Source organism: Anopheles coustani, chromosome X (genome assembly GCF_943734705.1).
Source record: "Anopheles coustani chromosome X, idAnoCousDA_361_x.2, whole genome shotgun sequence".
Taxonomy (NCBI): domain Eukaryota; kingdom Metazoa; phylum Arthropoda; class Insecta; order Diptera; family Culicidae; genus Anopheles; species Anopheles coustani.
The window spans coordinates 3781405-3808801 of NC_071290.1; the positions used below are offsets into that span (position 1 = coordinate 3781405).

General features: G+C 50.6%; 1 protein-coding gene across 1 annotated transcript; it reads right to left on the bottom strand.

Moving 5' to 3' along the window:
- Positions 1-275: 275 nt before the first annotated feature.
- Positions 276-27061, bottom strand: LOC131269519 (transcription factor Sp8). Its single transcript, XM_058271923.1, has 5 exons — positions 26954-27061; positions 2815-3140; positions 2075-2148; positions 1151-1996; positions 276-1090 (listed from the first exon to the last, which is right to left on the bottom strand). The coding sequence occupies exons 1-5, from the start codon at positions 27059-27061 to the stop codon at positions 276-278; spliced, it is 2169 nt and encodes a 722-aa protein (XP_058127906.1).
- Between the last annotated feature and the right edge of the window lie 336 nt (positions 27062-27397).

Sequence of the window (27397 nt, forward strand, 5' to 3'; positions counted from 1 at the left end):
CTACTGAGTGGTGGTTGAAGGTCACAGGACCGTTGTCTGGATCTGAAGGTGTCGGTGCCCGACGCTTCCTGGCCTGTGGCTGTAAATCTGAGGTCTCGCTCAAGGAGAGTTCCGTAGCGTGGGATGTGAATACTTGCTTTTTCGTAGGTCCGGACCGGACTCTGCCGGGGATAGACGGGGCGTTTCTACTAAGGAGCGTAGAAGCGCGTGGTGAAGCTGGTGCCAACGTCGCCGGTGTTCGGTCCGAAGAAGGAGAGCTCAACCGGCAGCAGGCCTCACACGATTCCTGGCTTCACGTCCAGCTGCTGCTGTGCCTGGCCGACGTGCTCCAGGCCCGGACTGGGCGTGTGCGAGTGGTGCTGCTGATGCTGGCTGTGATGGTGATGCTGCTGCTGCTGCTGCTGCTGTTGCTGATGATGATGATGATGCGAATGATGCGGATGATGCGAGTGCGGATGTGGTTGAAGGTGATGGGACCCGGCGGATCCTTGCTGCTGGTGCGGGTGCTGCGAGTGCGGGTGCGAATGGGGCCCGGGGGAACCCATCGAGTGGCAGGCAGCCCCTAGCATGCCCATTCCTCCACCGAGCCCGGCCAGTGCCCCCAGCGTCGCTCCCGGGTGTGCATCCTCCGAGTCGCTGCAGTGCTGAGTGTCCATCGGCTGCTGCGAGCTCGAGCCGCCCTTCTTCGTGCTGCCAGCCGATCCTCCTCCGCCGCTGCCAGCTCCCCCGCCACCACTTGCTGATGAGTTGCTGGCGGCCGAGGAGCCGCCTCTGTCGGAGCTTCCGCCGCCGGAGCTGGACGCGTTGTTGCTGCCAGCATTGCTAGTACCACTCCTCTCACCGCTGCCACCCCTTTCACCACCACCACCTCCGCTTCCACTACCGCTGCCAGCACCAGAACCACTACCACCCCCACCACCACCACCACCACCACTACTACTATTACCACCACCACCAACACTAGCACTGCCGCTGCCGCCTCCGCCTCCTCCGGCTCCACCGCTGCCGCCACCACTGACGCCCCCGCCGCTGCCACCGCCGCCGCTAGCACCGCCGCCGCCGCCGCCGTTGTGGGTTTTGACGTGTTTGGCTAAATGATCACTTCGCATGAATCGTTTGTTACAGACGGGGCAAGCAAATCTTTTCTCACCTGTGTGCGTGCGCAGATGCCGCTGCAGCTCGTCGGAGCGCGTGAACCGCTTGCCGCAGAACAGCCAGTTGCAGACGAACGGCCGCTCGCCGGTGTGCCACCGGAGGTGCGCCTTCAGGTGGCTCGTCTTGCCGTACACCTTGCCGCACCCGGGGATGTGGCAGCTGTGGATGTTCTTCTTGCGCAGGTGCACGCCGGCCGGCCCGAGCCGCTCGGCCTCCTGGCAGTTCGGGCAGTCGCAGGTCGCCCGCCCGGAGTAGCGCCTCTGGCTGCGCGGCGACGGCGCCTGCGGGGCGCTCGGGGGTGGCGCGGGCGAGCCGCCGCCGTGCGGCCCCAGCCCGAACCCACCGACGCCGACGCCGGCCGCCGACTGGCCGACGCCGACGCCGCCCGGCTGCAGCATGCTCTTGTAGCAGCTGTCCTGCAGCAGGTGCTGGCCGGAGCCGAGCAGGTGCGCGGTGTTGGTGAGCGACGCGTGCGTCAGCGTGGAGGCGTAGTGCTCGGAGCCGCCGACCGAGACCGAGGCGGCCGCGGCCGACGCCGCGTAGTTGGCCATCGTGGCCGCGTGCATGCCGGCCGCCGCGCTCGTGCCGATGTCGAGCCAGCTGCCCGCCGCCCCGTGCATGTCCCACCAGCCGGTCGGCGCCCCGTGGCCCCCGTTCCCACCCAGCCCGTTCGCGTCCGGCTTGCCGACCGCCTGGAACGGGTGCCAGTCGTACGGGTGGCGGTGGCCGTACACCGAGCCCAGCTGGGCGGCGGCTGCGGCGGCCGCGGCCGCACTCGAGCTCGCGTTGCCCGGCCCGCCGCCACCGCCACCACCACCACCCCCGCCTCCTCCTCCACCGCCTCCTCCGCCGCCACCTCCTCCTCCTCCGCCGCCGCCGCCACCTACACCGCCGCCGCCGCCGTCGGAGCCGAGTTTGCCGTGCTGCAGTGCGTGCGGGCTGTCCATTCCACAGCCACCGGGCGATCCGGTTGCGCCGGAGAAATACAGATCACTAAAATCACCGCCAGGAAAAGACATAAAGTGAGAGAGAGAGAAAGAAAAGAAAAGAAGAGAGGGAGAGAAAGAGAGAGAGCGAGAGTGGAAGAGAAAAAAACAGACAATGGAGAATGTGGTTTAACAGTGCATGTGTTGACGGTGGCAAATTATCTACACTCAGGGGTCGGCATACGTTTTACTTATGAGATTTGAGATGTGTTTTTCGTATGTAACACCCAAATTTTGGCGGGCAGGACATTGCCGACCCCTGCTCTACGTGGATCCGGAGTCGAGTTCGGGCTAAGTTATGGTCGGGAGTTAGGATTTGGCACACCAAATCTAGATGCTCGCACTCTTGCATCTGCTGCTGGGAAGCCATACACGCCGTAATCAATCCATTGCGAACTGAGCGAATCTCAGCTGTCAAATGAATCATCTTACACATCTCTAGTCTGGGCGTGTCGAGTACGATCGAACAGGGCACGCGATTTGGTACTCTTTTCGTTACTGGCAGCTCGTCGAACTAACTGCACTTGCAAATCAGAGCCAGGAGTCATTCACACTGATCCGGTGCACTGATATTCGACCATCGCTAATTAACATTGGCAACTTTGCCCTTTTGACCTCGGATTTGGTCACATGCACACACGCACACGGAGAATGAACGAGTTGAATCCCTTACCTGGACGTGAGGTTCGCCATCGGGCTGATGGTGGACGAGCTGCCGGACGACGAGAGCCGCCCGAGGGAGGACTGCACGACCGAGTTGGCCCCTCCAAGCCCCAGCCCGCCACCGCCGCCTCCCCCGCCTCCACCGTTACCGCCGCCGAGCCCGACCGACTGTCCGCTCGAGGGCGAGTGTGGCCCGGACGAGATCGGGCTCTTCTTCCACGGATGGAAGCCCTTGCCGACGGCGGCGTCCGCCAGCGGTGGGGGCGACTTGCTGGACAGTTTGTTGCACTGCGCGGCCAGCATTGCCAGCGGTGTGCCGCGCAATCCCGGGTGTTCCTGAAGCGGAAAAGGAGAAAAAAAAAAAGAAAGAGAAAGAGCAGAACAAAGAAGAGAAAGTGGGAATTAATTAACGCTATTACGATCACAAAGAACCAACAAGAATCGTATTGAGAATTAAAACAAACTACTGTCAAATAAAACACACCAATCAAAAAAACTGTTGCCTAAAAGGTGCGGCCATGGTGCTATTGCTTTGGAAGGATTCGGTATCACCAAGAGTTGAACTGATTCAGCTCAAAGACGGTGAATATTGTTAAAATGTGCTTCCAAATGAACTTTTATGATTGTTTATATATCGTTGGACGAAAGTGGCAAAAGACATGAGCACATGTATAAATTTCCCAAACAACGCCGAAAAAGAAGGTCCAAAGCGACCTAATGAATGTGAGGTTGATTAGTGCGATGCAGTTTGGTGGGACTGGTGTGATAGAGAAAGACGAAAAAAAAAAACGCAAACACAAAAACAGGAAAATAAAAACGACCCCCCGTTTCCCAATTACTCGAATTGCCTCGCTTTTGCGAGAAGGTGTCGAGGTTAAGAACAGAACCCCAGTCCGCCTGCGGAGCATCCGCTTTTGGGGGAAAGACAAAAAAAAATCTCATTAATTTTTCGCTCGCATACATTTTCGCAGCCCAATTTTGAGTGGCTGGGAGCGATAGAGGGGGGGAGGCAGCGCTGGGTGCAGGATCTAAGGCACCGGGTCCTTTTGACTCGCACTCGGTGCCGGAACAGAAAACAGGAAAATCATTAGCGGCAAGAACTGGCTCACTTTCGGGGTTTGTCTGGAGTTTGGGGTCTAAGGAGGAGAGGGGGGTGTTACGTCCTGATCGGAAGTTGGCCTCGAAGGGTCGGCTATGCCAAACACACACAGCAGAGCTGGCGCTGGCGTCCATCATAATTCGGCGGTTGATTATAATTCGTTTGCCGACAACGAAGGCCCCAGAAATTCACCAGTTCTCGACCACGTAAACATTGACATGAAGGAAGGAAGCGCGGGGAGGGGGACCGGAGAAACGAGATGAGCTTATGATTTTTGAAGGATGAGTTTTTTTTTCGTTCCCCCCCCCATTTCGATCGCCGGTCGATTAGGTGAGGAATTGCTTGTTTGGATTTCTCCATTTCGTTAAAATTCGCTCTCGTGACTTCCAAAAAGGCCTCGTGCGAACTTTGTGGAACCCAAAGTGGTGAAGGGAAGAGGAAAACAGGTCCTAGTGTCTCGGGACAAGTGCCCCAAAAATGTAGCAATCTCTTGGCGTTCTCGAGATTGATAAAACGATCGGAGTTTCTTCACACTGTCAAAACAAGGCGCGTACGTTTATGAAGCAAAATAACAGCATACTATCCTAATTTCACTTCAAGTTCACTCGCTCAAACACTATATGAAATAGTCAAAGTTAATCAAATGTGTGTGACAACTATCGATAAAAATCATTCCACACAGAAGAAAATTGATTTTGACGAGAATAACACGTCAATTACATTGCAAGGATTCCTTTGTGAAGCTGTCAAAAGCCATAAGTTACAGCGAGCAATGCAATAATGAAGCAATCCAGGATGTGCACTGTTACGGTATCGATAGACGACATCATCGTTCATTCATCGGAAACATTCATTCGTCCTATGGCAATGTAATAATGATGATTTAAAATTGTTTTATTTGTACTGTTGACTTCTTTCAAAACTGTCAGTTGAGCGAGTTGTCAAACTCATTTGATTGCTGACTAATTGAAGTGAAACTTTAGTTGCGCAACTAAAACTGCTTGTTCATTTTGCGTTTAGTCAAACCAAATAGAGGTTCATATGAGTGAAATGAGCGTTTGACAGTTGATGCTGATCGTTTTAAAAGTGTTTTTACGAAGAGTTCACTTTAGCGCCAAGGAATTAATTCTTGCGCTGCATTTGCTAGGAAGTAGTAGCCTACCGATCCAGCACAAACTCGCTAAAACAAGCCAAAGAAGTGGCCCGTTGTTAATTTAATACCTTCCTTTTTTTTATTTGGCGCTCTTGCACATATTACCACTTGCCCTCCGTTCCAGGTAGAACGGGTTCCCTCTCGTTGCCTTTACTTTCCTTTATCGTCCGATTGGGTTTATTTGGTACCAATTTATGTTTTATTTGGCCTTTGCTTTCCCACTTGCCGGGGTCCACTCATTGGCAGCTTCCAAAAAGGCCGGTCGTAAAATTAAACGGCCTAGCCAACCGTCGCACCCCATCAACGGAACGATGTTGGGTCCCGGTTGTGTTAACAAAAAAAAAAAAACAAAAAACAAAAACCCGCCGCCAGGAGAGAAGATGAGGCACGACACCGAGAAATATGGGAGAGTGTGTGTGTCGGTGGGGGGAGGGGGAATGATGAAGAGGTAGAAAATTGATCGGCCGGATGGGAACGGAAGGGTTTCGGGAAAAAATGAAAAACGGAAGAAATTGGATTAAACGCCACGGTCCGGAGGAATGAATGAACCCGCGGATGGGTGCGGTCGGGGGAATGGAAAGGAAGGCAGACAAAGAACATGATTCCGGGGGAGATGGTTGGTTTTTTGTTGTTATTTTTTAATGTTTTTTGTTCGATTTTTTCTTTCGAAAATGTTGACACCATCCGGGCATCGCCTTTTTCAAACACGAAATTTTATTTAATTTGGTTATGGACCCCGTTTGACGTTTGACTCCTTTTGAGGCTTCTCCTCGCCGTTGCGTGTACGCATATTACTCTTGGACTGTGTGTGTGTATGTGTGTTGTTCCTTTTCATCCTTTTCCCCACCGCCCTCCCGTGCCTGTTCAAGTGTGTCGATTGAAGTCACCGAAGGGCACGACTCGCTCCGATCGATCGTCAGCGCCACGAGGTCGCCTAAAGGTCGTCAGGCTCGGCTCTTTAATCACAGCCGCGATGCTCCGAGGCATCATTAGCGCCGGTGGGACTCTCGGAGTCCCCGGAAGAGAGGCCCGAAACCCCCTTCTTTCCGGCGTCGGAGCTGTCAATGTTGCAGTGGTTGCCGTTGTTGTTGTTGTTGTTGTTGCCATAAATCTATCTCCGGGGTCCCCAGCGGCACCTCCTGGAGGGAAGGTCCCAAAGAATGGGACTTTTACTGCTCATAATTGGTCAAAAGCCGGGCCGCAGTGGTTTGGCAGGTAGGCAGGCCAAGAACGCTGGCGCCATCGTCCGCGGGAGGTTCGTAAACTGGTTCTCCACGGCCACACAGCCAGCCAGCTGAACCCACAAACTGCAACAATGCGAACAATCGGTATGCCACCCTATTCGAAAATTCGGTTCCACCAGCGGAAGACTTTTCATAAGCATCCTTTAAGAGGCTAAGGTGTCCAATCCAGCTCCTCTGAGTGATTTTATGTTTTGGAGCTAACATCCACAATGGAAAGATTCGCAACACCCAGCTTTGCTCGTTTTTTAACACTTCCCAAATGCTGCTTCAACAAAGTTCACTCAAACAACCAAGAAAATAAGGAGAGTTAATCAAATATGTATGAAAACCATCAATAAACACAATACAAGTACAAAACAATTGGTTTTTACTAGAATAGCAAAAGAATTACATTGGAAGAATTGGAAAGTAAAGTGTGAAGTTGTAAAACACAAAAGTTACAAAGCAAAATTTGCGTTTTTGAATACTGATTTGTGGCTCGGAAGGATAATAAGAAAGAAAAGATTTGATAATAAACGATAGCTGAATGTTGCAGTCATTTAAATCGACTTGACTTCTAAGATAAAAGAGACAAAGTAGATGCGTTAGAGTTAAACATGGTTGCCTCAGTGACAAAATGTCAAATTGAGTTGTCATTGGGTTGAAAGTTGATGCGGTTTTTCAAACGTTATTAGCGGTAACGGCATGTTGTCTCTTGTAACTTAAACACCTGACGATAAATTTGTTGGTCGAGTACTCACACGATAAAGTGAGGTGGAAAGCACCATTAGCTGTTAATAGTATTTTTCCAACAACTTACTTTCTTAACTCGACACCGGGCACCACAAAACGAAACGGTGAGTAAACATGAAACGAATCCGATTGCGTGAGAAGCCGTATGTTCGAGTGTTTCAAGATGGTTCTCAATCGCGTTAATCGCGACGGCACACAGAGCCTGTAAAAAGGTATCAGGAAGCAAAGGGTTAGGGGGTGAGGGGGGGGGAGCGATGGTTTACCAAAAACCGGTTTCAGCCCGATGCCAATATATGCTGGTTGCTTGGCTCGAAATGATGAATGCGTTTCTAATTGCAAAAAACCGAGCGAGCGAGAAAGAGAGCGAGGAAAAAAAAACCCTTCACAAACAACCGAGGAAATCGTTGCGCTCGAAGGTGGATAGCAGTATGGCTATATATATATATGTGTGATAATGGCATTAACGATGGCGGCCGATTTGCGATCCGGCATGCGGCATGGGACAGAGACACCGACACGGCCTGACCCTCTAACACCGCTGGGCTGATTAAAATGGCAAAGAACGAGGAAGGTGCAAAAAGTGTGCTTAGAGGAGACCGCCGTGTCGCGCATAACCAAGGCTAGCGAGAAGCGGCGCTTGCGACCTGCATGTGACCCTACTGGGTTTTGTCATTGGCCGCAAAACGATGATGGAGGCCCAGATGATGGTGCCAGATAGCAATTAAACAGTACAAATGGCAGCTCGGTGTTGGGTGTTTGTTCGGCTCATCAGCTTCCAGTTCTTGGCAGCGATGGACGATTTTCACGTGACACACTTTTCCCGTAGCAATTTCCACGAAGCGGGTACTTGGCAGAAGACGTCCAGAAAAGAAGACGACCACGGTTTTTCGAGGTGTTGTAGTGCCTCAATGTTGCAGAAACCGATGTCTGAGATATCTGGCGTGAGCTCAGAACTCCAGGTACTTCTGGAACCTGAGGTCCTCGGGTCTATTGCCGCCTAATACCGGATTGTCTAATTGCCCGAGAGCTCGAACTCACGATCTCCGCTAGAAAGAGAGTTTATCAACTATGGTGCATGTGGCGATAGAGCCAAGGGATCGCCAAGTCGCAGAGGGCTGCCCCTTCGGTGCCCTTGAATGACTTCTAGCGGACAACGTAAACCCCGTTACTCCGTGCATCAAATTATAGGGCCCACGTTCCCCGAAAGGCGCTGTACGGAAGCCAGCGAAATCAATCAATGCTGGCCACGAGAGTTGCAGTATGGTCCTGCGAAATGCAGCAAAACTGCATATATGGCCACAACCGGTGTAGCTGGTTCGTGTGCCGTACACTGTGGCACTTCGGGGACCTCACACGGAAGAAACCTTCAAGCACCGGTTGGGTGCGCGTGCGCGCGCGCCTCGCGAAAACGTGTAATTTCCCTACGCCACCGACGCAACCAGGTTAAGAGAAGTGTAGAGCACACTGTGCCGCAATCTCTGAGGGGGGCTCGAACGAGCGAGCGAGCGCTGATTGCAGGTCGCAATTGATTGGGGGTAATTCTAGTTCGGCTGGCCCAGGACCTGAAACCGGAGCCTGGGCCGGGCGATTGGAATTAATCCGCTTCCGTTCAGAAACTAGTCAGGATAATAAAAAGGAAGGGGAGAATAACTCAGTGAGAGAGAGGTGGAGGAAGGGGGTTGTTGCTGAATTCATTTACAGTGGTTTTTTTCTGACTTCGTGGAGAGTTACTGTGGATCCATCAATGGGACCCTACGTCTATAGACTAAGACCGGTGATTAGAGCCAGATACCTTCAATACCAGAGAAGGTGCCAGACTCGAGGCTCGAACGCACAACCTCTAGCGTGGTGTCTTGTTGCACTACCACTGCACCATGAGCACTCCGCGAATCACTTTGATTTGAAACCTAATAAGTACCGAAGAGAATGTTGTTGTTTTTTAAAGTTAGAATAACCGCACACATGTCTGCTTCTCGAAGCTGTTCTGGTTCTTCGACTGATAAACCGATCGAAATGTCACTCACTTATCACTCGCGGACAACCAAACACCTCTCGTGTGGTTTCTCGTTTGCGGGGGAACAGAACGGAAACCAACAAACTGTATCACCGCCAGTATATGGCGCAATGTATCTCCGCGTCGGCTTCCGTGCAACGTGTGTGCGCTGTTCGAGAGTGCCCCAGCGTCCATCCGGCGGGACCGCGTTGAACCGAGCGCCAGGACCGAATGCAAAACGAGAAAAACGGGCTCGGCGAGGCGAGTCCCCGTGCGCCGCAAGGCATCTAGCGAGCAGCGAAGGATACATTGATCGATGACGAAGCGCCACGCCAGAAGGGTAGGAACGGAGGAGGAGGAGGAGGAGCGAAGCGGAACGCAAAATAAAATAAAATGCATTATAGAAAAAGGGCTCCCCTGGAATGGGTGGGCAGGGAAGGGGGGGGCAGGGGGGATGGGCGAGGTGACACGAGTGGCGAAAGAATACATAAATTTGAAACCCTCAAGACAACATAATTATAGAGCATTGTTAATACGGGCTTAAGTAATAGTGCGCGGGTGAATTAAACCGAAGGAGAAATCAAAAGAGAGAACGAACGAGAACACAAGGAAGGGGGAGGGGGAGGGGGGGGGGGGGAAAGCAAGCAAGGGTCAGCGAGCAGGCAGCGTTGCCGAGATGATGATGAAGGATGAAACAACAACTAGAAACTAGAGAGACTGCTGAAACCGCGAAGTCGAAAAAGTAGAGTAAGGAAGCCTATGGCGTACCTAAACACGAAAACAACGCGCAAAACGCAGCAAAGACACTCAGCAGGGAACGGAGGAGGTGGGGGAAAGAGGAAGGGGAGAACAAGAAAACGGTCTCGCGCGACCGGCACCGATGAAAGCGTTAAAAGCATTCGCCAAAACGCCAAACACGCGCAATCGGGCAAAACGTTACGCCAAAAAACCGCCGCGGATCATTTAAATCGATCGCTAGGATGCGGCATGTCAGAAGCTCGCCGGCCCTGGCCGGTCCTGCAGCAACAACCTCCAAACCGCCTCCACCGCAAGCCCCTGAAGGAAGGGGCCCCTTTCTCTTATCTAAGGGTGAACAGGCGAGCGCAGGCGGCTTGGAAGTCGGCAGGATGACGAAGAAAATCAATAGAGTAAAGAGCCTCCAGTCACCGACCCAGGGAAGCAGGGTAGAGAGTGTGTACAACAGGGGGTCTTGAGGGTGGTTGCAGCAGGGGTAAAATGCACGCCACTAATGTGTGGGTTTTGGCTGCCCGCTGCCCAAAAAGTTAAAACAAATAAAACTTCTACCGCGCGCGCTCTCTCGATTGTTGGGCAGGACCCGCAAGTCATCGCACCCTCGCGTCTTTGCTGTGGCCCCTCCCTCTCTCCCCCACCCCTCCCATTCCACGACAACCATTCGGCAGGAATTCGGCAGCGATGGGTGCTTAGGCAAAACCCCGAGGCAAGCGGAAAAGCCATTAGTGGTCATCGCAAACCGGGAAAAAAGGGGTTTGAGTAAAAGCCACGGGGCGCGCCGGTTGCGTCTGCTGCGGGGAGGAAAGTGAAAGGGGTGGGGAGTGAGGGAAGCGGGGGTGGGGGGGGGGGTGGGTTGGCGTTTCTACTTGAATGGCGCCCGCCGCAAAAACACAGAAACCGCTCCAAATTGGTTCAATTTCGGGTTCCGCTAATAAATACATCAAAAACAGACCCGCACCGAACCGAACCAACCCTCTCCAGTGGATTGGTTGGAGGAAGAGTCGAGGAAGGGGTAAGAGATGCTGGAAGAGCAGTAAGAGAAGGGGCAGAGGCAGAGGGTAGAGATGCAACCGTACACGTTAATGATTCACCAACGTCTCTAACGGCTCTAGATTGTCCTTCGCATTCGGCATCAGGATTTCGGTGTCCGGGCGACGTCTCCAAAGCATTTTCTACGCTAGCGTAACGTTTGCATAACCGCTGCAATAAACTGATGATGTCCTGTATTTGTTTTCCCCTTTTTTGTTGGGTGTCACGAACACGATTGAGGCTATCATGAGATAAGGACACAATCTGTCATCTTTCTTGACGCGAAACGTCAAAGTCCCATACACAAAGTAAACAACATATAGGAGAAAGCGAAAACACGCCTAGCCGTGTCGAGGACTTATCGACGTTTAAAACGTCGTTAGCGACAACGAGTAAACGAGGTCTAAGTTCTTGTTTACTTTTTGTATAGGATTTTGCCAGTTCGAGAAAGCTGACGGATCTTCACGTTTTTATCTCATGATAGCCTCAAAATGGCTTCAAATTGTTTGATCAATAATAGCACCCATTTACATGGGTAAGGCAACAGCTCTAAATTATCTTAAGTCTTATGGAACATCATAGAACAACTTTTCTTCAAAGATTGGGAAAAACAGAACCTCGCTTTGTAGTAACGACCACTATTCTGCGGAAAAGCGTGAAAAACCTGCCGTCTGGCGTCAAATCAAATCGTACCGTAGGGTATGGGAATAGGGCAATCAACCAAACTTCATAGCGCTACCCCAAAACGAGTTAGAAACTGTTTCCCTCCCCCTCTCTCGCTAAGCACCTAGTGGAACCTTGTTGAGAGTCTATTAAACGGTTCCGTATAGTGATTGTAATGAGGTGAAGACCAGCTGGTTTGCTGAATTTGCCGTAGTGCCAAGTACCTCGGTGGTTCCAATTAGCCAGCAAAACGGTAGCGGGGATAATGAGGTTAGTTGAAGGAAACCCCAAACATCGACCGCATGAGTTGATGTACGCCCTGCGATTATACACTAAATATTGGTAGTACGTACGGTACGACAACGTTCAAGTTGATTCAATTTCCCATTTCGGATAACAGTTTCTACATCTAGTCCAGCTTCCCGATGTCAGTAGAATGTCTATCATCAAGGGTGTTTTGCCTTTGCCCGGGGAGTTACGATTAATTTTAATATGGCGGATCTAGGAAGTGAAATGTCGGAGTTCTAGGAAACATTAACAAGGCGGACGTTCTAGGTACAGCTTGCCTCCTGATGTAAGGATCGCTTGGTTCCCCCAAGACCCGTCACAAGTCTGCACAACAATGTGTCGATGGATCAGAGATGTGTTGTCGCACCTCCAGCATCTCGATTCCGAAAAGTGTTCATTAGCGTGCATCCCAGGAAGGGCCGACTCCAGCGGTAAGTACACTTTAACAACGTCATTATGCTCGAGCTCTAGGTAACCGGCAACCTGGTTGACACATTGTAGGCTATCAGCACTAGAAGAGCTAGCGCATTGAGCTCTTGGACAAGAATCGGATTGTGGCGACATCTCGACCTTCCCTCAGGCTCGGATTTGGCCGATGCCCTTACGTCCAAGATGGTCATTAGTGACAGTGGCCGATACAGCGGAGTAACCGTCGAAAGGAAAACATCCGAAGGAGCGCGATTGCGTGGCGTGCGAGCTATGAAGGAGACCCCCCGAGGGGAGAACAACCAGCAGTGGCATGATAATTTGGCGGCCCCAACAATGTTATCATGCTGAGATTTGCAACAATGTTAGACACCCGGCGGTGTCGATTCGCAGGACGCACGGCGCTCGTCTTCCTTTCAGGCAAGAATGCAAGATGCAGCTCAGAGAGCATCGTATCGGCTCACCTTGGCTGTATAATATTCTGCGGAAAATAACCAGCAACAAAAAATAGCGCAGGTCGCATGCAAATAGTGCGTGTTCTGGCTTTTCGGTGCGTGCGGCCACCTCCGGGAGGTACATAGTTCCAGCGACCTTCCCGTGCGGAGGCAAAGACAGGAACGAATGGCCGGAGGGCGAAGGTCTACCGGGCTGAGGTAATGACGACTCGGGGCCAACTGCGATGCCAAGAAATGCGAAGAAGTCCGGAAGAGCCGACGATATAGCGTGCGGAAACAATTGGGATTGGCCGGGGCCCAAAGCCGGTGGCAGCGCCCCAGCACGATGGCATGAGCCATCAGAGCTGATAAGCGTGCGTCGGCAAGAGGTTCGTTTCATTTCCTCCTTGTTTTTTTTTCTCTTAGCGGTCTATTTCTTAGCTCGGAGCCGAGGCTCATTACACTCCGTAAGCGGTGTGAGGGAGCGACGTAAGCACGACAGAAACATTGTATGTCGCTCGAGACCCGAGCCTAAGACCGGAGTCTGAAGAGAACCCAGCGCGCTCGGTGGATGATGATCGCGTGTTAGGGAGTCGATAATGACGTTCGCTTTGGAGCCCGGTGGAGACCGAACAAGAGGGGGGAGGATGGGGCAGTAACCAGGACTCCATTTGGAAGTCGTGCAGTCGTTTCCTTCCCGTCGAGTGTTTGTTTGCGGAGCCTCAGGTTCCTTCCTCATTTCGACTCATTTTCAACTTGCACCAGAGATTGCAGAACCGATCCGTGGACCCCCTCCGACATCCGCCATTAGGGGCCCAACAGTCAGTCAGCCAGCCTTCAACTCATTGTGCGCTAATTGATTCTCCATCGGTGATTGAGTGGACGCTTGAATCGCCGCGCTGACACCCCACGTTTGTCTTCGGTCGGACACTCGGTGAGACACACCACAGCAACTCATCGCACGGGTTTGGAAGCTCCACTTAATGAGCACGAACTTTCGTCCGCGGACGCTTGCCGGAATGGCTTCTGGCCAGTGGTAATGAGAGCAGGCGGACAACTGCAGCGATTCAATTCCAGCGAACAGATCTTCGAAGATACACCCTGAACCAATGTATGCCTGGTGCGTCTTTTCCCCGTAAGGCAGCGGTTGCTACATTGAAGCAATTTTAATTAGCTGTTAAGGTCCCTTCCCCAACGGCGAGGTGTTGCAAGAGAACCTCCTAGGGAGCCACCTTCTAGTGCTTTTACTTCCAGTCCCACAAGCGACACGAATCAATCGACGAAAAACAACCCATTTCCGTGAAGAAGTGACGTTTCAACCGATCAATGATCAACCGGACCGGAAGGAACGGCGTCGAGTGCAGCTCGGTGTTGGGGTGGACGACTCGTTCGATAAAATCTCCCTAAAGTGGCCACATTAACGCCAACCGCTTTTAACGAGCGAAGCCCGAGCCTAGATGACAGCGATCGAAACACCGCACGCGAGGTGTCAGGTGACCGACCCAAACGCCAGGAGAACTTGCGAGGGGAAATTATGAGTAATGGCGTCCATTGGCGCGCGGACAACACACGATGAAACAATTCAGTGACATCACGAGCAAGCGCGTCGTCTCATTGGGGACAGCTCTATTTGTTTTTGTAGCGCACGGTTGGAGGGTTGTGAGGGCGACATGCCACTCACTCCAAAAACGTCCGGCGTCTAATGGCGGGCGATTAATGGCAGTAGCGTAAGTGTTTTCTCCCCCATCACCTCTCCAGCTCCGGGAACCTATGCAAGGTACAGTTTATTCCAGACTGACGCCATTAGTAGGAGTTTGTCGCACGAACCCGGAACGTGTCCAATATCTGTAACATGTCGTCAGGCATCGACACGTTCCGGAAAGTAAACCATTCGGGCGTCGAATGTTCTGCAACAGAGTTCTTCTCGCTTTGTCGGATCCATGTGAAATGTGTGTTCAACGATTCACCGTGAATGAATATCTGCAGTGGTGCTATAGCTATAGCCGGAGTCACAACAACGAGAACCTGTTCATTGCTACCAGAAGTCCATAAATCAAACGAATACAACATAAATCCAATTACACCTCGACTTCTTATGCCCGGTACCATTTCACTGCTCCAAATGCGCCGAATTGGCAATCGCTTGCCGCGTGGCTTCTGTGTGGCGGCCCCTTCCGGAGCTCCCGGGATCTCCAACAGCGCCATCCCAAGCAAAGCGATGCCGATTATTACCTCGAGCGCAACGGGCGTCCGGTTGCTTTTGGTTGCTTTTCTCTTCTCTCCTTGCCTCAAGGATACATTTCGGGCGGGGAACACCAAAAAAACTAAAAAGGAAACATATCCAAATGCGCGACAGGGAATCACAAGTCGAGAGCAGACATTGCGAGCTGTAAAGGCGCAAAGCACAACCGCATTCGGTATCTGTGAGTCGTCAAACAGGGAATACGCACGCAGAGGAAGCTGAATCGGGAGCAAACGCTGGTTTCACCGGGTACGGCGCAGAAGTAGCAGCGCCATAAGGTTCAAACCGACACCTCGCGTTCGGCCGTTGGACAGCAGGCGCTAAAAGGGCGCCTTCAGCACCTCGGCACGCCTGGGCGAACAGCAGGAGCTCGCCAGCTCGAGCCCGGCAGGCAGGAGAAACTGCAACGGCTACCGGTGGTTCCTTTGGGTGGCGAGCACATCGCCGCATCCTGGGCTGCGCCCCGTCGATATCTCCCGAGGAGATGCGTGTCGTCCGGGAGTTCGGAACCCAGGACCGCTCGCTGCGTCGGTGCGGAGTTCCCGCTGTGTGCGTCGTTTCGCGCAGCAGCCTGTTGCTGGCTGCTGCACTTTTTGCAACAGTTTCACCGGGGGTTCGCCGAGGTCGCCGACGGTGGCCATCGGTTGGTGATTGGTCTTTTATGAACCTCCCCGCACGCCGGAATTCCCCCACCGGGCGCTAATCACCGTGCCTAATCGAATCAATAACATCGTAACAGCATGCCAGTGTCGGAATCGCTACTTTGCTCCTGTCCCGCTGAGCGGTTTTATACGCCTTTTATTTATTTTACTCAACACCACCACGAGCGAGGAAAACCCGTGGCCAACTCCCTCGGGTCGGGTCTGAGTCTATCTCTTGCAACAACACTTTGTACCAAAAGTATTTATCCCACCGATGACTGGGGAAATGCACCTTCTTCAAACAGCCCGTTGAGAGGCGCTGACAGCAGCAGCCAGGAGTAGATGCGAAATAAGGACAATCAATCCAAGGAAGCTCAATCAACAGGAGAACCTCACGTCACACAGCAAACTCTTGGAAGTCTTAACACGGACAAGATGGATGCGCACGTAGCTGACATATCGCTATGATCTATTGTTTAATGTTACGTCGTGCTGATTCCTCTTTTGACGCATCGAACGGGGCTTGATGATGCCTTCTACCTTTTAACAGCCTACTGAGACTGTTTACCCTTTGTATACTACGTTGTTCTAGGTGTCAAAGCTTTTGTAGGGAGCATGCATGAGGTGTTTTAGAAATCAACATTGTAAAGATACGTCCTAACGAACGCGTAGTAAAAGTAAATCATTGGGAACGCTAGTTGGAGAGAGTCAAAGTTTTTTTGTTTTGATATTTTTATCGCAACTGCCTGATTAACCGAAACGCGAACCTCAAGGGTCATCGATCCTGGCGATCAGTCAGCTGTGTGCCTCTTTTTGCAGCAATTGACAGCTGGCGTTAGGAACGAAAAGAGTTTCTAACAAACAACGAAATCCAGTTGATTGGCAAATGTCAGTTTTACCATCACTTTTCGCCGATTCGGGAGGACATATCAGTTGAAGTGTCATATGAATGTATTAGTTAAAATGCAAAATGTGTTTACTGAAACCTCATCAGCAAATAAACAATACATAATCGCATATAATATACTTCCTCACGCTCGCAATGAATGACAATTGTGCAAACTTATGCAAACCGTGGTTTTTACTCGAGTACCGAAAAAATCATTTGAGCGGATTTGACAGTTCACTGACAGGATACTATCTTTTGCAAGGGGCGCTAAGCACGCCATGTAAACATAGCTTCTAACTTCTCTTAACGATAGCAACGAGATGAACAAGGGCGAATGTAGCGGCATATCTCTACACCAACACCAGAACGTAAGACAAGTCAATGTACTCTCGGTGTTGTCATCTCGAAACAATGCACCTTTGCTTTTCGCTTTCTCTCTTCCTAACGTTTGTGTTATGATGGATCGTCTGTTTTCGATTACTTTACAGCCGAGAAACGCTTTTGTTGATACACACTGTCGGATAAACACTAAACCTTGTAACGCAAGCTAAATTTAGAGCTCTGAAGCGAGTACTGAGTCCGTGCAAGGATATTAGAGCATATGTGATAAAACAGGATACGCTGTGAAAAGGATTCTCCAGCCTTCACTATCGGTTCGAGATTGAAATATTCTCATCCGATGTTGACACATAATCTCCGATCGAGCGCTTATTTCGCGGGGGAACCGGAGCCTCCAAACCGGAGCCATATACGCCGAGGTTTCCGTACACCAATTTACGTGCGTTTTAACATCATTTACCATCATTATTCGTCTCGCTTGCACTTACAGCTTCGGGCTGCTTGTGCGGTACGTTTCGGGTTTCGCAACAATTTGGCGTCGGGTAATCCAGCGGGACCGGGAGATGGTCTGCCTGGCGGCCTTATCCCGGGAAGGTCCAAACCCCACCCCTCCCCCTCTTTACCCTTTCCCGGGTCTTCCAAACCGAAGACACAGTTTGTTGCAGTTGCCTTTCGTTGCTCCGCTTTGAAGCGCTCCGTCCGAGGGCCGAAGTAAAAAAAAAAACTCTTGGTGGAGTCGCGAAAACGCCAGCATCCCCAGCCAGTCACACATACATCATCGCGGTTCGATCCGGTGTAGCACGGCGTAGTTTTGCGGCATACATTTTAATGAGTCTCGCTCGAGCGAATTTTCGCTTTGGGGGCCGATTCTCGGAGTGCGTGGCACAACTAGGAACAACAACAAAACACACTCTGGCTGGGGTTGTGCGTACGTGTGTGTGTGTGTGTGTGTGTGTGTGCGTGCTTTTTTCTTCTCTCTTGTGATTATCAGGCGTGCAGTTTTTTTTTTTCTTACCGTGCGGTTCGATCGAAATTGGAAATGCAAATTCGGTTCTGCATCGAGCTGCGAAAAAATCCTCTCTATCTGCGTTCGCGATCGGCGTGATTCGCGAGACGGAGGGACAAAAGGACGGGAGGGGATAAAGGGGGGAGGTTAGGGACATGTACCGAGCAAAACGTCAAACGATGCAAACGCGGCGGAGATCGAAAGGCGAGCTCGCTTGCCGGGTTTGTCGTCGGCCTTGGAAACAATAATCCTCTGGCAACAATAATATTTAAAAACGGAAAAACACACACACACACACACACACACACACATGCACCCTTGGGGGTACATAGGAATAATAAAAAAAAAAGTAACGGTTGTAAGAGCGGCACGGATCACGGCTTTAGAGGGGGGGAGGAAAAGGTCAACTAGGGAGGGGGGGGAGGTGGAATGCATCCTACGCGCCCCCTGGGCACATCTACCTGTTACCCTTAACCCACAAGACCTACACCCCCCCCCCCTCCCCCCACCCGCACTCACCCTCTCCCTGCAAACTGCATCCCTTAAACCAATGGGGGGGTTTTTGTAGCACTTCCACTTGCTATAGGCCTTTTCTGGTGGCCGGCCGTTTGCCAATCGGTATGCTCAGATCGGTCACCCTCCCCCCCCCCCCACCCAAACCCTTCAACCCCATCGCAGCGGTTGTCGCAATGCTCGCGCCCGGATGCACGGATGGATTAATAATAAATCGTGAATAATTTATAATTAATGGCTGCGCACACCGGTTTTGTGCTGACTGGTTGTTGCAGCACGGTCCCCCCGTAGATGTTGCAGATTGCTGATGGTGTTGTTGTTGTTGCCTGTTGCTGTTGGTAATGTTTTGTTTCTGTTCCTTCGAGCGGCTTCGTCGGCTGCTGCGTGCGCTAAGGTGAATTGAATTATATTCAAATTGATTGCGGCCACCAAAGCCCCTCGGGGTATGGGTGGGAGGAGGTGTAGAGGGTGTGGGAGGGGGTGGAGGATGGTAAGGCCGGGTGTAGCAAACCGCACACGACGCGGTTTCGATCGAATCTAGCGACGAATGGTACCAAGTGTCACGGTTATGGCTCGCTCTACGGCCAAGGGTTTCCCTCCAAGGGCCTCCCACTCTCTCTCTCTCCCTCTCCCACTCCTCCTCGCCCTCTCATGGAGCATGGGAAGGAAAATCGTGATCACCGATCGCTCGCGCGACGCGACTTCATTTTCATTAACAAAAGCACAACTTGTTTTCGCAAAGCCAGTTTCTGATTTTCTAACCCTTGCGGGAGCGCTTCTCAAAGACCTTTTGCCAGCGCTTCCCAAAGAGAAAACCGACACACCCTGTCCCCATTTTCCGTTGCCTCACAAAACCCTAAACGCGTTCGGAAAAAAAAACCCTCGCCGCGCGGAAGACGGTTTTGCTTTGCGGCCGCAAAACTTTTCACTTTAATTCCATTAATCATAGCCATTAGCAGAACAAATTAGGCCACCCTAGGTTTCGCTTTCGCGAGCCGGGAGAGGAGGGGGGAGGACAAAAGGGACCAGCCGGGGAATTTGCCGGTTTTGAGTATTCTGGATTTGTGTGATAATTTTGAAATTTCACGTACACTTTTCCCTCGGGTTCGGGTTTCCCGCTGGGTGGGGAAGAAAAAATCAAAGGAAGAAGGGACCAGAAAGGGAAAAATGTCCACACGTACCTCGGCGCACCACGGGGAAACGCGCACGTCCGTTTTTGCCGGTGCCATAATTAGCCGTGAAAATTGTAAAATATACACACCACTCCAGTGGAAAAGGCTACGGCGACGACGTCACGGCTTGAAATTTTCCACCCGATTACACACATTCTTGCGCCCGAACTCCGGGGATAAAAGGGTCCGGTTTTTGTCACCCGGGAATCATCCAGGTCCACTCGACACAAACACACACACTTGGACGAGAGAGAGAGGGAGGGAAGGTTTAAGTGTCCGCGGCGAATTGGCGGACCTTTTTTCTTCTCTCTCTCCTCTTTTCGGGAAGCCTGGGTTTTCCGGGAAACGGAAAGATGCGGCTTTGCTGTACGGTAGGCGACACGTCAAATCAATTAATCAACTATAAATCACTCCACACGCCGACAGCGTCATAGGCCAGTGTGTGGCCGGGGTTTTACTTTAAAATTGACTCGTGCGAGTTGTGAACAATGTGTGTGTGTGTTTTTGTGCGTTGTCATTTTTCAAAGCATAGTTACGAATGAAATCCTTCCCCTGGGAGGAACATTATTCCCAGGAGTGTGTTTATTTTTCCAGTAGTCTATAAAAGGTAAGATCTTAGACGAATTTATAATAACTTTTGCCTCTAACGCACTCACGATTGAAATAGCGCATCAATTTTTGTCTCTATGACACCATTGTTTGACATAACGCGCCAATGTTTGTCTCTAGGGCATCAAGTTTGACAGAAAAAATGCACTACAGATTCTAGATAAAGTGTATAACAGAGTATGCATACGGTCAGAGTATCAACAAACGAGATAAGTGACGTTTGACAGCTGTTAAAATACGTTTCTTAGCCCTAAGTTCATAACTTCTGCCAGGGTTTTCACATAGGCAAACAAAAATGAACTAGGAAACAATACTTGTAAGTGTTTTCACCATTTCAAACAATACTTGTAAGTGTTGAAATTACCCTAAATAGCTTCCAAAACCTTTTATATTTCCTGAAGTTCAGCTAGAAACCTTAAACTTAAGCTTAAACTTATTGAAACAATATGTCAAAAGGCGGCTTTGCCGTAAATACAAAAGTTTACTACAACTGTTTGGATAAAGAAATGTTCGATAAGTCACAAGCTACTCCTCCAAAGATACGTCTATGTATATTAGATATCCAGAGTAGGTTTTTGGGATTGAAAAAATGGCAGCTTGCAATGCAGTTCCGACCAGTCGAACTTCTGGTGAAAGCAGAACGAACAATGAAAATTTATACTGTCTCCAGTTGCGACGTTCCTGACTCACCGAAAATCCCCGGGCGTTCCGGCGTTCGGTGGAAAGTGTACGCAAATGCATAATGCGTGTGATTATGCTGCGGCTCGTTGGCATGCTACCAATTTGCACTCACTTTGGTACCCAGTCCGGGCGTTTGGGCACACTCCCCGTAGCGAAACCTGGAACGGAGGCTTGCAGTTGAGCCTGAACTTGTGGAGTCCGCGCTTGTGGAGCATACATTTCGAATTCGCTACACGTTCCCCCCCTCCGTGGGAGTACGTGGCCCAGGCTGGGAAGCGCTGGGAGTGAAAGCACTACCCTTTGTGATGCAAATATTTACGGTCGGTTGTCGGTGGCGACGTCTTCCCGAGACGGGAGACTGGATTGGGTTGGCAATTCCCAGCCGGAGGATGGGAAGCGATATTGTGCGGCGCGAAATTAACATAAGCGTCCGAAATTCGTCCTCTTGGTGTTGGGTAGACGGCGAGCGGAGGCTGCAACGTGCTTGGATACGTGGACACGCGCTCGCTCTGGATAAATATGTATGCCAAATATTCATTTAAACTTCTACAGCCGGTGGTTAAAGGCTGGACTCAATAAGAGGAAGAGTAAGAGAAACTGCTCCAGTGTAGGAGATTCTTCCAGACATTGATGCAGAAGGGAGGAATCAATGTCTCCCACTGAAACGTTACATCATGGACTGCTCTAGCCCAGAATCGAGAATCTTCCACGGTGACGTCCACTACCGGAACCTTCCAGAACGTCGCCACATTCTAATTGCCTTGCTAACTTGCCCGACATTGCCCTTTCGCCTGACCCCAAGAGAAGGTACTTGAGGGAGTGAGAGAGAGTGAGATGGACCACGGGGATTATCGTTTCGATGGCGAATTAATTTGATTTCAATAAACTCATATTTCCCGCGCCAGATACAATTGGATGCAGCTCATTATCATGCTGGACCGTGGGGAGTAGTCACCAATTTCTTGGACGAAGTCGGGTCCATCGATCCAGGTCGGGCCCAATCTGGTCCATGCATATTCCATGAGCCTAGCGCCAATATCTTAGGGGCATGGGAGTGCTTTACGAATGAGATCCCACACCCCCGGAACCGACACCCTTTTGAGCCAACAGTTGGGCGATAAAATGTTCCAGAATTATGTTTAAAAGCGTTACGATCCCGTGCAAGTGTACCGAAGCGCAACTAGCAACTGAAGTCCCAGAAGATTCCATAGATGACCTGACTTCCATAATCTCAGGACCTCGCGAACTGGTGGATCATGGGAGGCCTGGAGGTGTGCACCGCATCGATTAAGTCTCGGTAATGTTTTATTAAACATCAAAGCCTCCCCAGCTCTGCCCGTTCGATAAGGTGTTGAATTGTAATCATCGAACAACGAAGAACTTTCAACGGCAACGCCACTGCCATCCCTCATTAGTTATGGAAGCAGAGCGTCGGTAGGGGTTCGAATTTTCAAAAATTTTATTGTAATTTTAAATTAAAGTTCGGGTGGCGACAGCATACCAAATCCAATTCACAGATGAAGATGTGCCTGTTGCGAAACCGTGCACCCGGGGGTTTTCGCTCCCGTGGAGATGACGCTCACCGATGTTTCACTTCAACGGCGAACTCCAAAGACGGCCGCTTAGCGCGTTGATTGATGGTCGCGATTCTCGGCAAATCCCGGCCTGTCGGCGTATCAACCAGTAAACAAACAAACAACCAAACACCTTCCAGCTACCGAATGCAAATCTAATTCCGGCAAACACCACATTCCCCGGCCTCCCGGAGTCGACATTTCAATTTTCGGCTCGTTCGACATTCCCGGCCCGGCCATTCCGCGCGGACCAATTTGTCAGCGGAAAAATGCCAAACATTTGCAAAAAACACACACACACACACGAAGCAGCGCGCTCGGCACAAAGGATGTTACGCTAAAATAACTTTCGCGTCGAACCGGGACCGAAAACCGTGAACCGGGAATCCTGGCGGTGCTTATGCTTATGTTTCGCAACGCTTCGCTAGGAATGCGGCACGAACGGGAGGCGGTTTTCGCTGCCCGGAATTTCGCATACGTCTTCCATTACTCCCTTTCCCTTCTTCCCCAGGCGACATAAAGCGGTGCGAACATATTTTTAGCGACATTTAGCACGTTCCCCCCGTTGGGTGCGAGCCGAGCCGAGACGTTAAACGCTGACGCCTTCCTTTCGACGCGGCGTCGACCGTGACGCTGCTAACGCTACTTTGTGCGGAAAGTGCGGGAATATTTATGAATGATGGTTTACATTTACCATTTTTGGAGTTGGAAGTTGAATGGAGTAGAGTAAATCCTCTTGGAGAAAGTTTGGACAGAGGGGGTATTATCAAAATTAAATCAAAATACATAACACATTTCCAACCACACAGAAAAGAAAGATTGAAATAAATCTAGAACTAGTGCAATATTCACGATGAAGATAAATCGTGATGAATGTAATTGTAAAAACATAGAGAAGATGTATTATATTGTTGATTTGTTAAAGTAAAATTAACACACAACAATTACACTGCAAATCACACTGAAAAGTCGCTGGTGATAATAAAAGATATTCATGCTGAAGACAAAATCTCTTAAACCAAGTTGAAACGAAACGGAGAACCCTCTCAAAGCAAATTTATTTAAGTGGTGTCGGGATGATTTGGTAAAAGGAAATAACTACACAGCAGCACCAATTTCCAACCAAACAGTTAATGAAGTAAATCAACGTAAAATCCTATTAGGATCAAGTTTAATGTGGCATTTTAAAATGGTAAATTATTCACAATACGTAGAACATCAACCAGTGCATCGTAAACCATTAAATAACGTAGTTGAAAGAGTTAAACAAAATGGGGTAAAGCTTGAACAACAGAGTTGTAGCCGAACAACAGTCGTACCGAATCGTCGCAAGGGGGCAATAAAATTTAAAAAATGTAAATGAAATCGATATGTATACGTAAAACCGGACGCAACGAAACATCATGCACAATGCAAAGAAGATCAATTAGTGCACCGTAAAACCTTCGTGTGTGCGAGCCGCCGGTGGCGCGAAAAGACGTCAAACAAAGATGCAAACGCAACCTGGTAGCGGTTGTTTTTTTTGTTCCTCCACGGTTTATACATATATTTTGGCGCCGGCATTTCGGAACAACACACTGTGCACCGTGGGGGAGTTCGGGAGGTTAAAAGCGCCATCATCACCAGCAGCAGCCGAGCTGGCCGCGGTTCGGGTTGTTGCGCCGTGGACAAAAGGCGCGATTCTGCTTTTATAATTTGCCGCACAGGATGTGGCAAAGTGGTGGTTGTTGTAATAAATGGTATTAAACGCTGTTCGGAGTGCGAGTGTACGATTGCTTGACGCTCATTTGCAATTCTTTTCGGTGGTCTCCGACCAACAAAACGTAAAAAAAACACACACACACACAACCCTCAGGGGCTGCTGGAATTCGGTGGAATTGTTTTTCTTTCCTCGAGGCTACACCCTGCTGGTCGTCGCTGGATTGAAGTGACCCGGTTTTTCGCGCCTAATCCCCGAACTCCGGGCCAATGTTTTACGCTCAGACTCCCGAAAAGAAAACCCGTAGCTGTTCGGGGTGCTATTTTTGTTGCGACCCTAGTTGTGTTGTTGTTTTGCGCTAAGCTGTAGCGCCTCGCTGCAATTGTTCCGGGGAGGCAAAGACACTTCGGTGAAGGTTTCTTACAACCCAGCAAGAGTCTCGTGCAAGACTAGAGGCAAAACATTCCACAGCATGAATGTTGAATGTGAGATATGTCCTTGCGCTGCAAATGACTGCCGTTTTTGCATGAAACCCCGACGACTGGACGTCCTTTGTACTTGCTCCAAATTATCCCGAACCGGCAAGCAAAACGACAGCGACAATGGATGCAGTTTGTTGTTGTTGGTCCGATAATCCTTTCCCCTTCGTCGTCGACGGCGACTCCCGGAGTGCGGTTTTCCGTCCAAGGGATTGTGTCCACGGCTGAACTCCAAACTCGCAAACTCCAACCTCGGGAACAAAAAGGGCAATCGGTGACCCCGGCAAACTGGCGTCCCGCTGCTCTACTTTGGAACTCCCGGAGTTGCCCGGAGGTGCATGTCTTTTTGCAAACGGGGGAAGAAAAAAAAACCGAAGGCATGAAGAACGCAACAAACGGCTCTCGACTAATCTCCTCCAGCTCCGGCAACAATTAGATCAAGAGGGATTTGGTAAACGCTGCACTCCAGGGAGCCGAATGGGAGAGGGAGAGAGAGGGATACAATGAGGGAAAGGAGGTGGCAGCAAGGATAATGGAAAAAATGCCAATAAGCCCTCACCCGCTTTTTGAACACGTCACGGTGACGACAGTGACATTTTCTTTCTTATTGAGGCATTTCAATCACCAGAGGAAGAAAAATAGTGCAATTTTGAAGGATAAAATCTTCTTTTTTATCCTGTTTCTTTTTAATGGATGACGAACAGCAATCCAGGCTGTAGCTGGTTTTTTATTCATAGTTTTCTGAAAAGAAAACAACACATCGCACGGGCTGCAAAAGAATAGTAACAGAGTCTCTAAATCTCGGCATTCTTTTGATTGTCTTAATAACTAAGGTTAGGAAAAAGGAAAAAAGCAAACAGGAAAACTCTAATTATCACCAAGAATAATACCCGACCCTTCGCTGAAGAGAACTTTTGACGCTAAGGCACGAAAAGCGTAAACGACATGGCGAACTATAAGGTTCGCGTGGATTGCTTCTGCCGAGGCTATACGTCGATAGTTCATCAACGATAGACTTTCTGTATGGAAACAAAATCTCCTAGCCTTCTACAAGGCGGAAAAGGAACTCAGATTAGGAACTCCAGAACACACGAGCGCGCGCGCGCGCCTATCAACAACTTAACGCCCTCCCTCATATAGGGCTCGTGAAGCGTTACGTTCAGAAGTTCCCGCCAGGCGTCGATGACACGCGTCTCGGAATTCCATTAACACAAAACAGGGCCTATTCTAGGTGTATTCCTGTCCCTGTAGAGTCACTACCCCGTACCGTCGTCAACGATCAACGGCGATCGCGTCGGGGTGATAGTGTCAACGCCGCGCGGCATTACGAAACGCTACCTAATTTATTTTTCAGGTCACACGAAGAAGAAAACGACCCCAGATGGAACCAACCAGCATTGGGAGCTCGTTAGCTCCCGTTGGTTAGTGCTGTCGATAGGAAACTTCTGTCTCCCTTATCGAGAAACCGTATCTAGCGAGGGCTCCTTAGGGAACACTCCTTGGGAGGGTTACAGCGGTGGCGCTAATGACATTTGATACATTTTTAACCACGGCTTCTGGGTTTTAGGGTTTGGACTCGCTCTGTGAGCAAGGGATCGATCCCGGTGATTGTCGCGAAGGTGTCGAGTGATACGCGTAGTGACTAACTAGACGAGAGTGTCTAAGGTAGATGGTTTCATGCCGATAAGCGGACTATGTCGACGAGATCCGGCGGGGTTTGAATACATCCTCTGCACACAAGTGTAACGCATCCATTTTATCTGACTTTCATCTCAAAAATGACCGCAGAACTGAATAGTAACAAGTTTCCAGGTCGTGGGCTTTCGAACACATTAAGACATACGATGTAGCCATCGGAGAGGACGCTTGTGCCGTTCGCTGAGACGTGCTTCCTATTGCGTGACCAATCGGCGTCGGGGTCGGGTTGATGAGTCAAGAGCAAAACCTACAAAACATTGTCCTCCTGAGGTGGACCTGATTCTCATCCTCAATTTAATCCCATTTGCTTCAGTGTTTCTTCCAGCGCCGACGTTCAGGATTGGTGTACTCTTGTATCGCGGGGGAAAAGACAAATCGTGCCCAACACCATCGCACACGTTTTCTTCGCTTCTTGCGTACATTTGTGGTTACCGCTTGCGGAGTGGACGCAGACGTCGTTTCCCCCGGAGGGGGCGATTTGCAAATTTCAACCGACACCAGCCCGTTCCGGGTTATTACCGATTTCGGCTGGTCCAAACCGTCAACCCTCCGGTACTACCTTCGTCCGGAGCTTTGACGGAGGTTCGGGACGCAGCGATTTGTGTGTTGCAGGTTAGCAGACATTCTACCTGGCACAGCAAGGTTGGGACCCGCGTCCCCGTGAGACTTCTTAGGGAGTTTCAAATGTCGGACTTTTTGGACAAAAACTATCTAGAGGAGGATCTAGAATGCGGCAGAAATTGCGGGACTCAGAACCTAGATGAAAGGCACGGGTTTCGGGGGGATCACTTACCGATGGTTTCTGCATGTGGGTCGTGATGTTGGTGATGTTCATGCCCATGGCCGGTATCTGGGCACCGTAGAACTGCGCACCGGCCGATGGGCTCATGTCGGTCAACATGCTGAACACGGGATCGAATCCTGCTCCCCGCGGATGGTCCGTCTTGACGGCGGATGCGCTCGCGCTGGGGCGGAACGGATAAAAGACTGGTTCGATTGCCTCCGCTGCCGCTGGTCCTGCTTCCGCTTCGGCACACGAAGCACTCCGTCCACTGTAACACTCTGTTTTTACTGCTGTCTCGCCCGGTGCTGGGCAATCGCCGATCGCCCGTATCGCTTTGGTTTGACGTTTCGGCGAGCTGCGCCGGATGGCTGCCAATGTGTCTTCTAGTTCTAGCTCTATCCGCCGTTTACCGTCTGCTTTGCATTACTCACGATCGCTCCACACCTGTTTGAC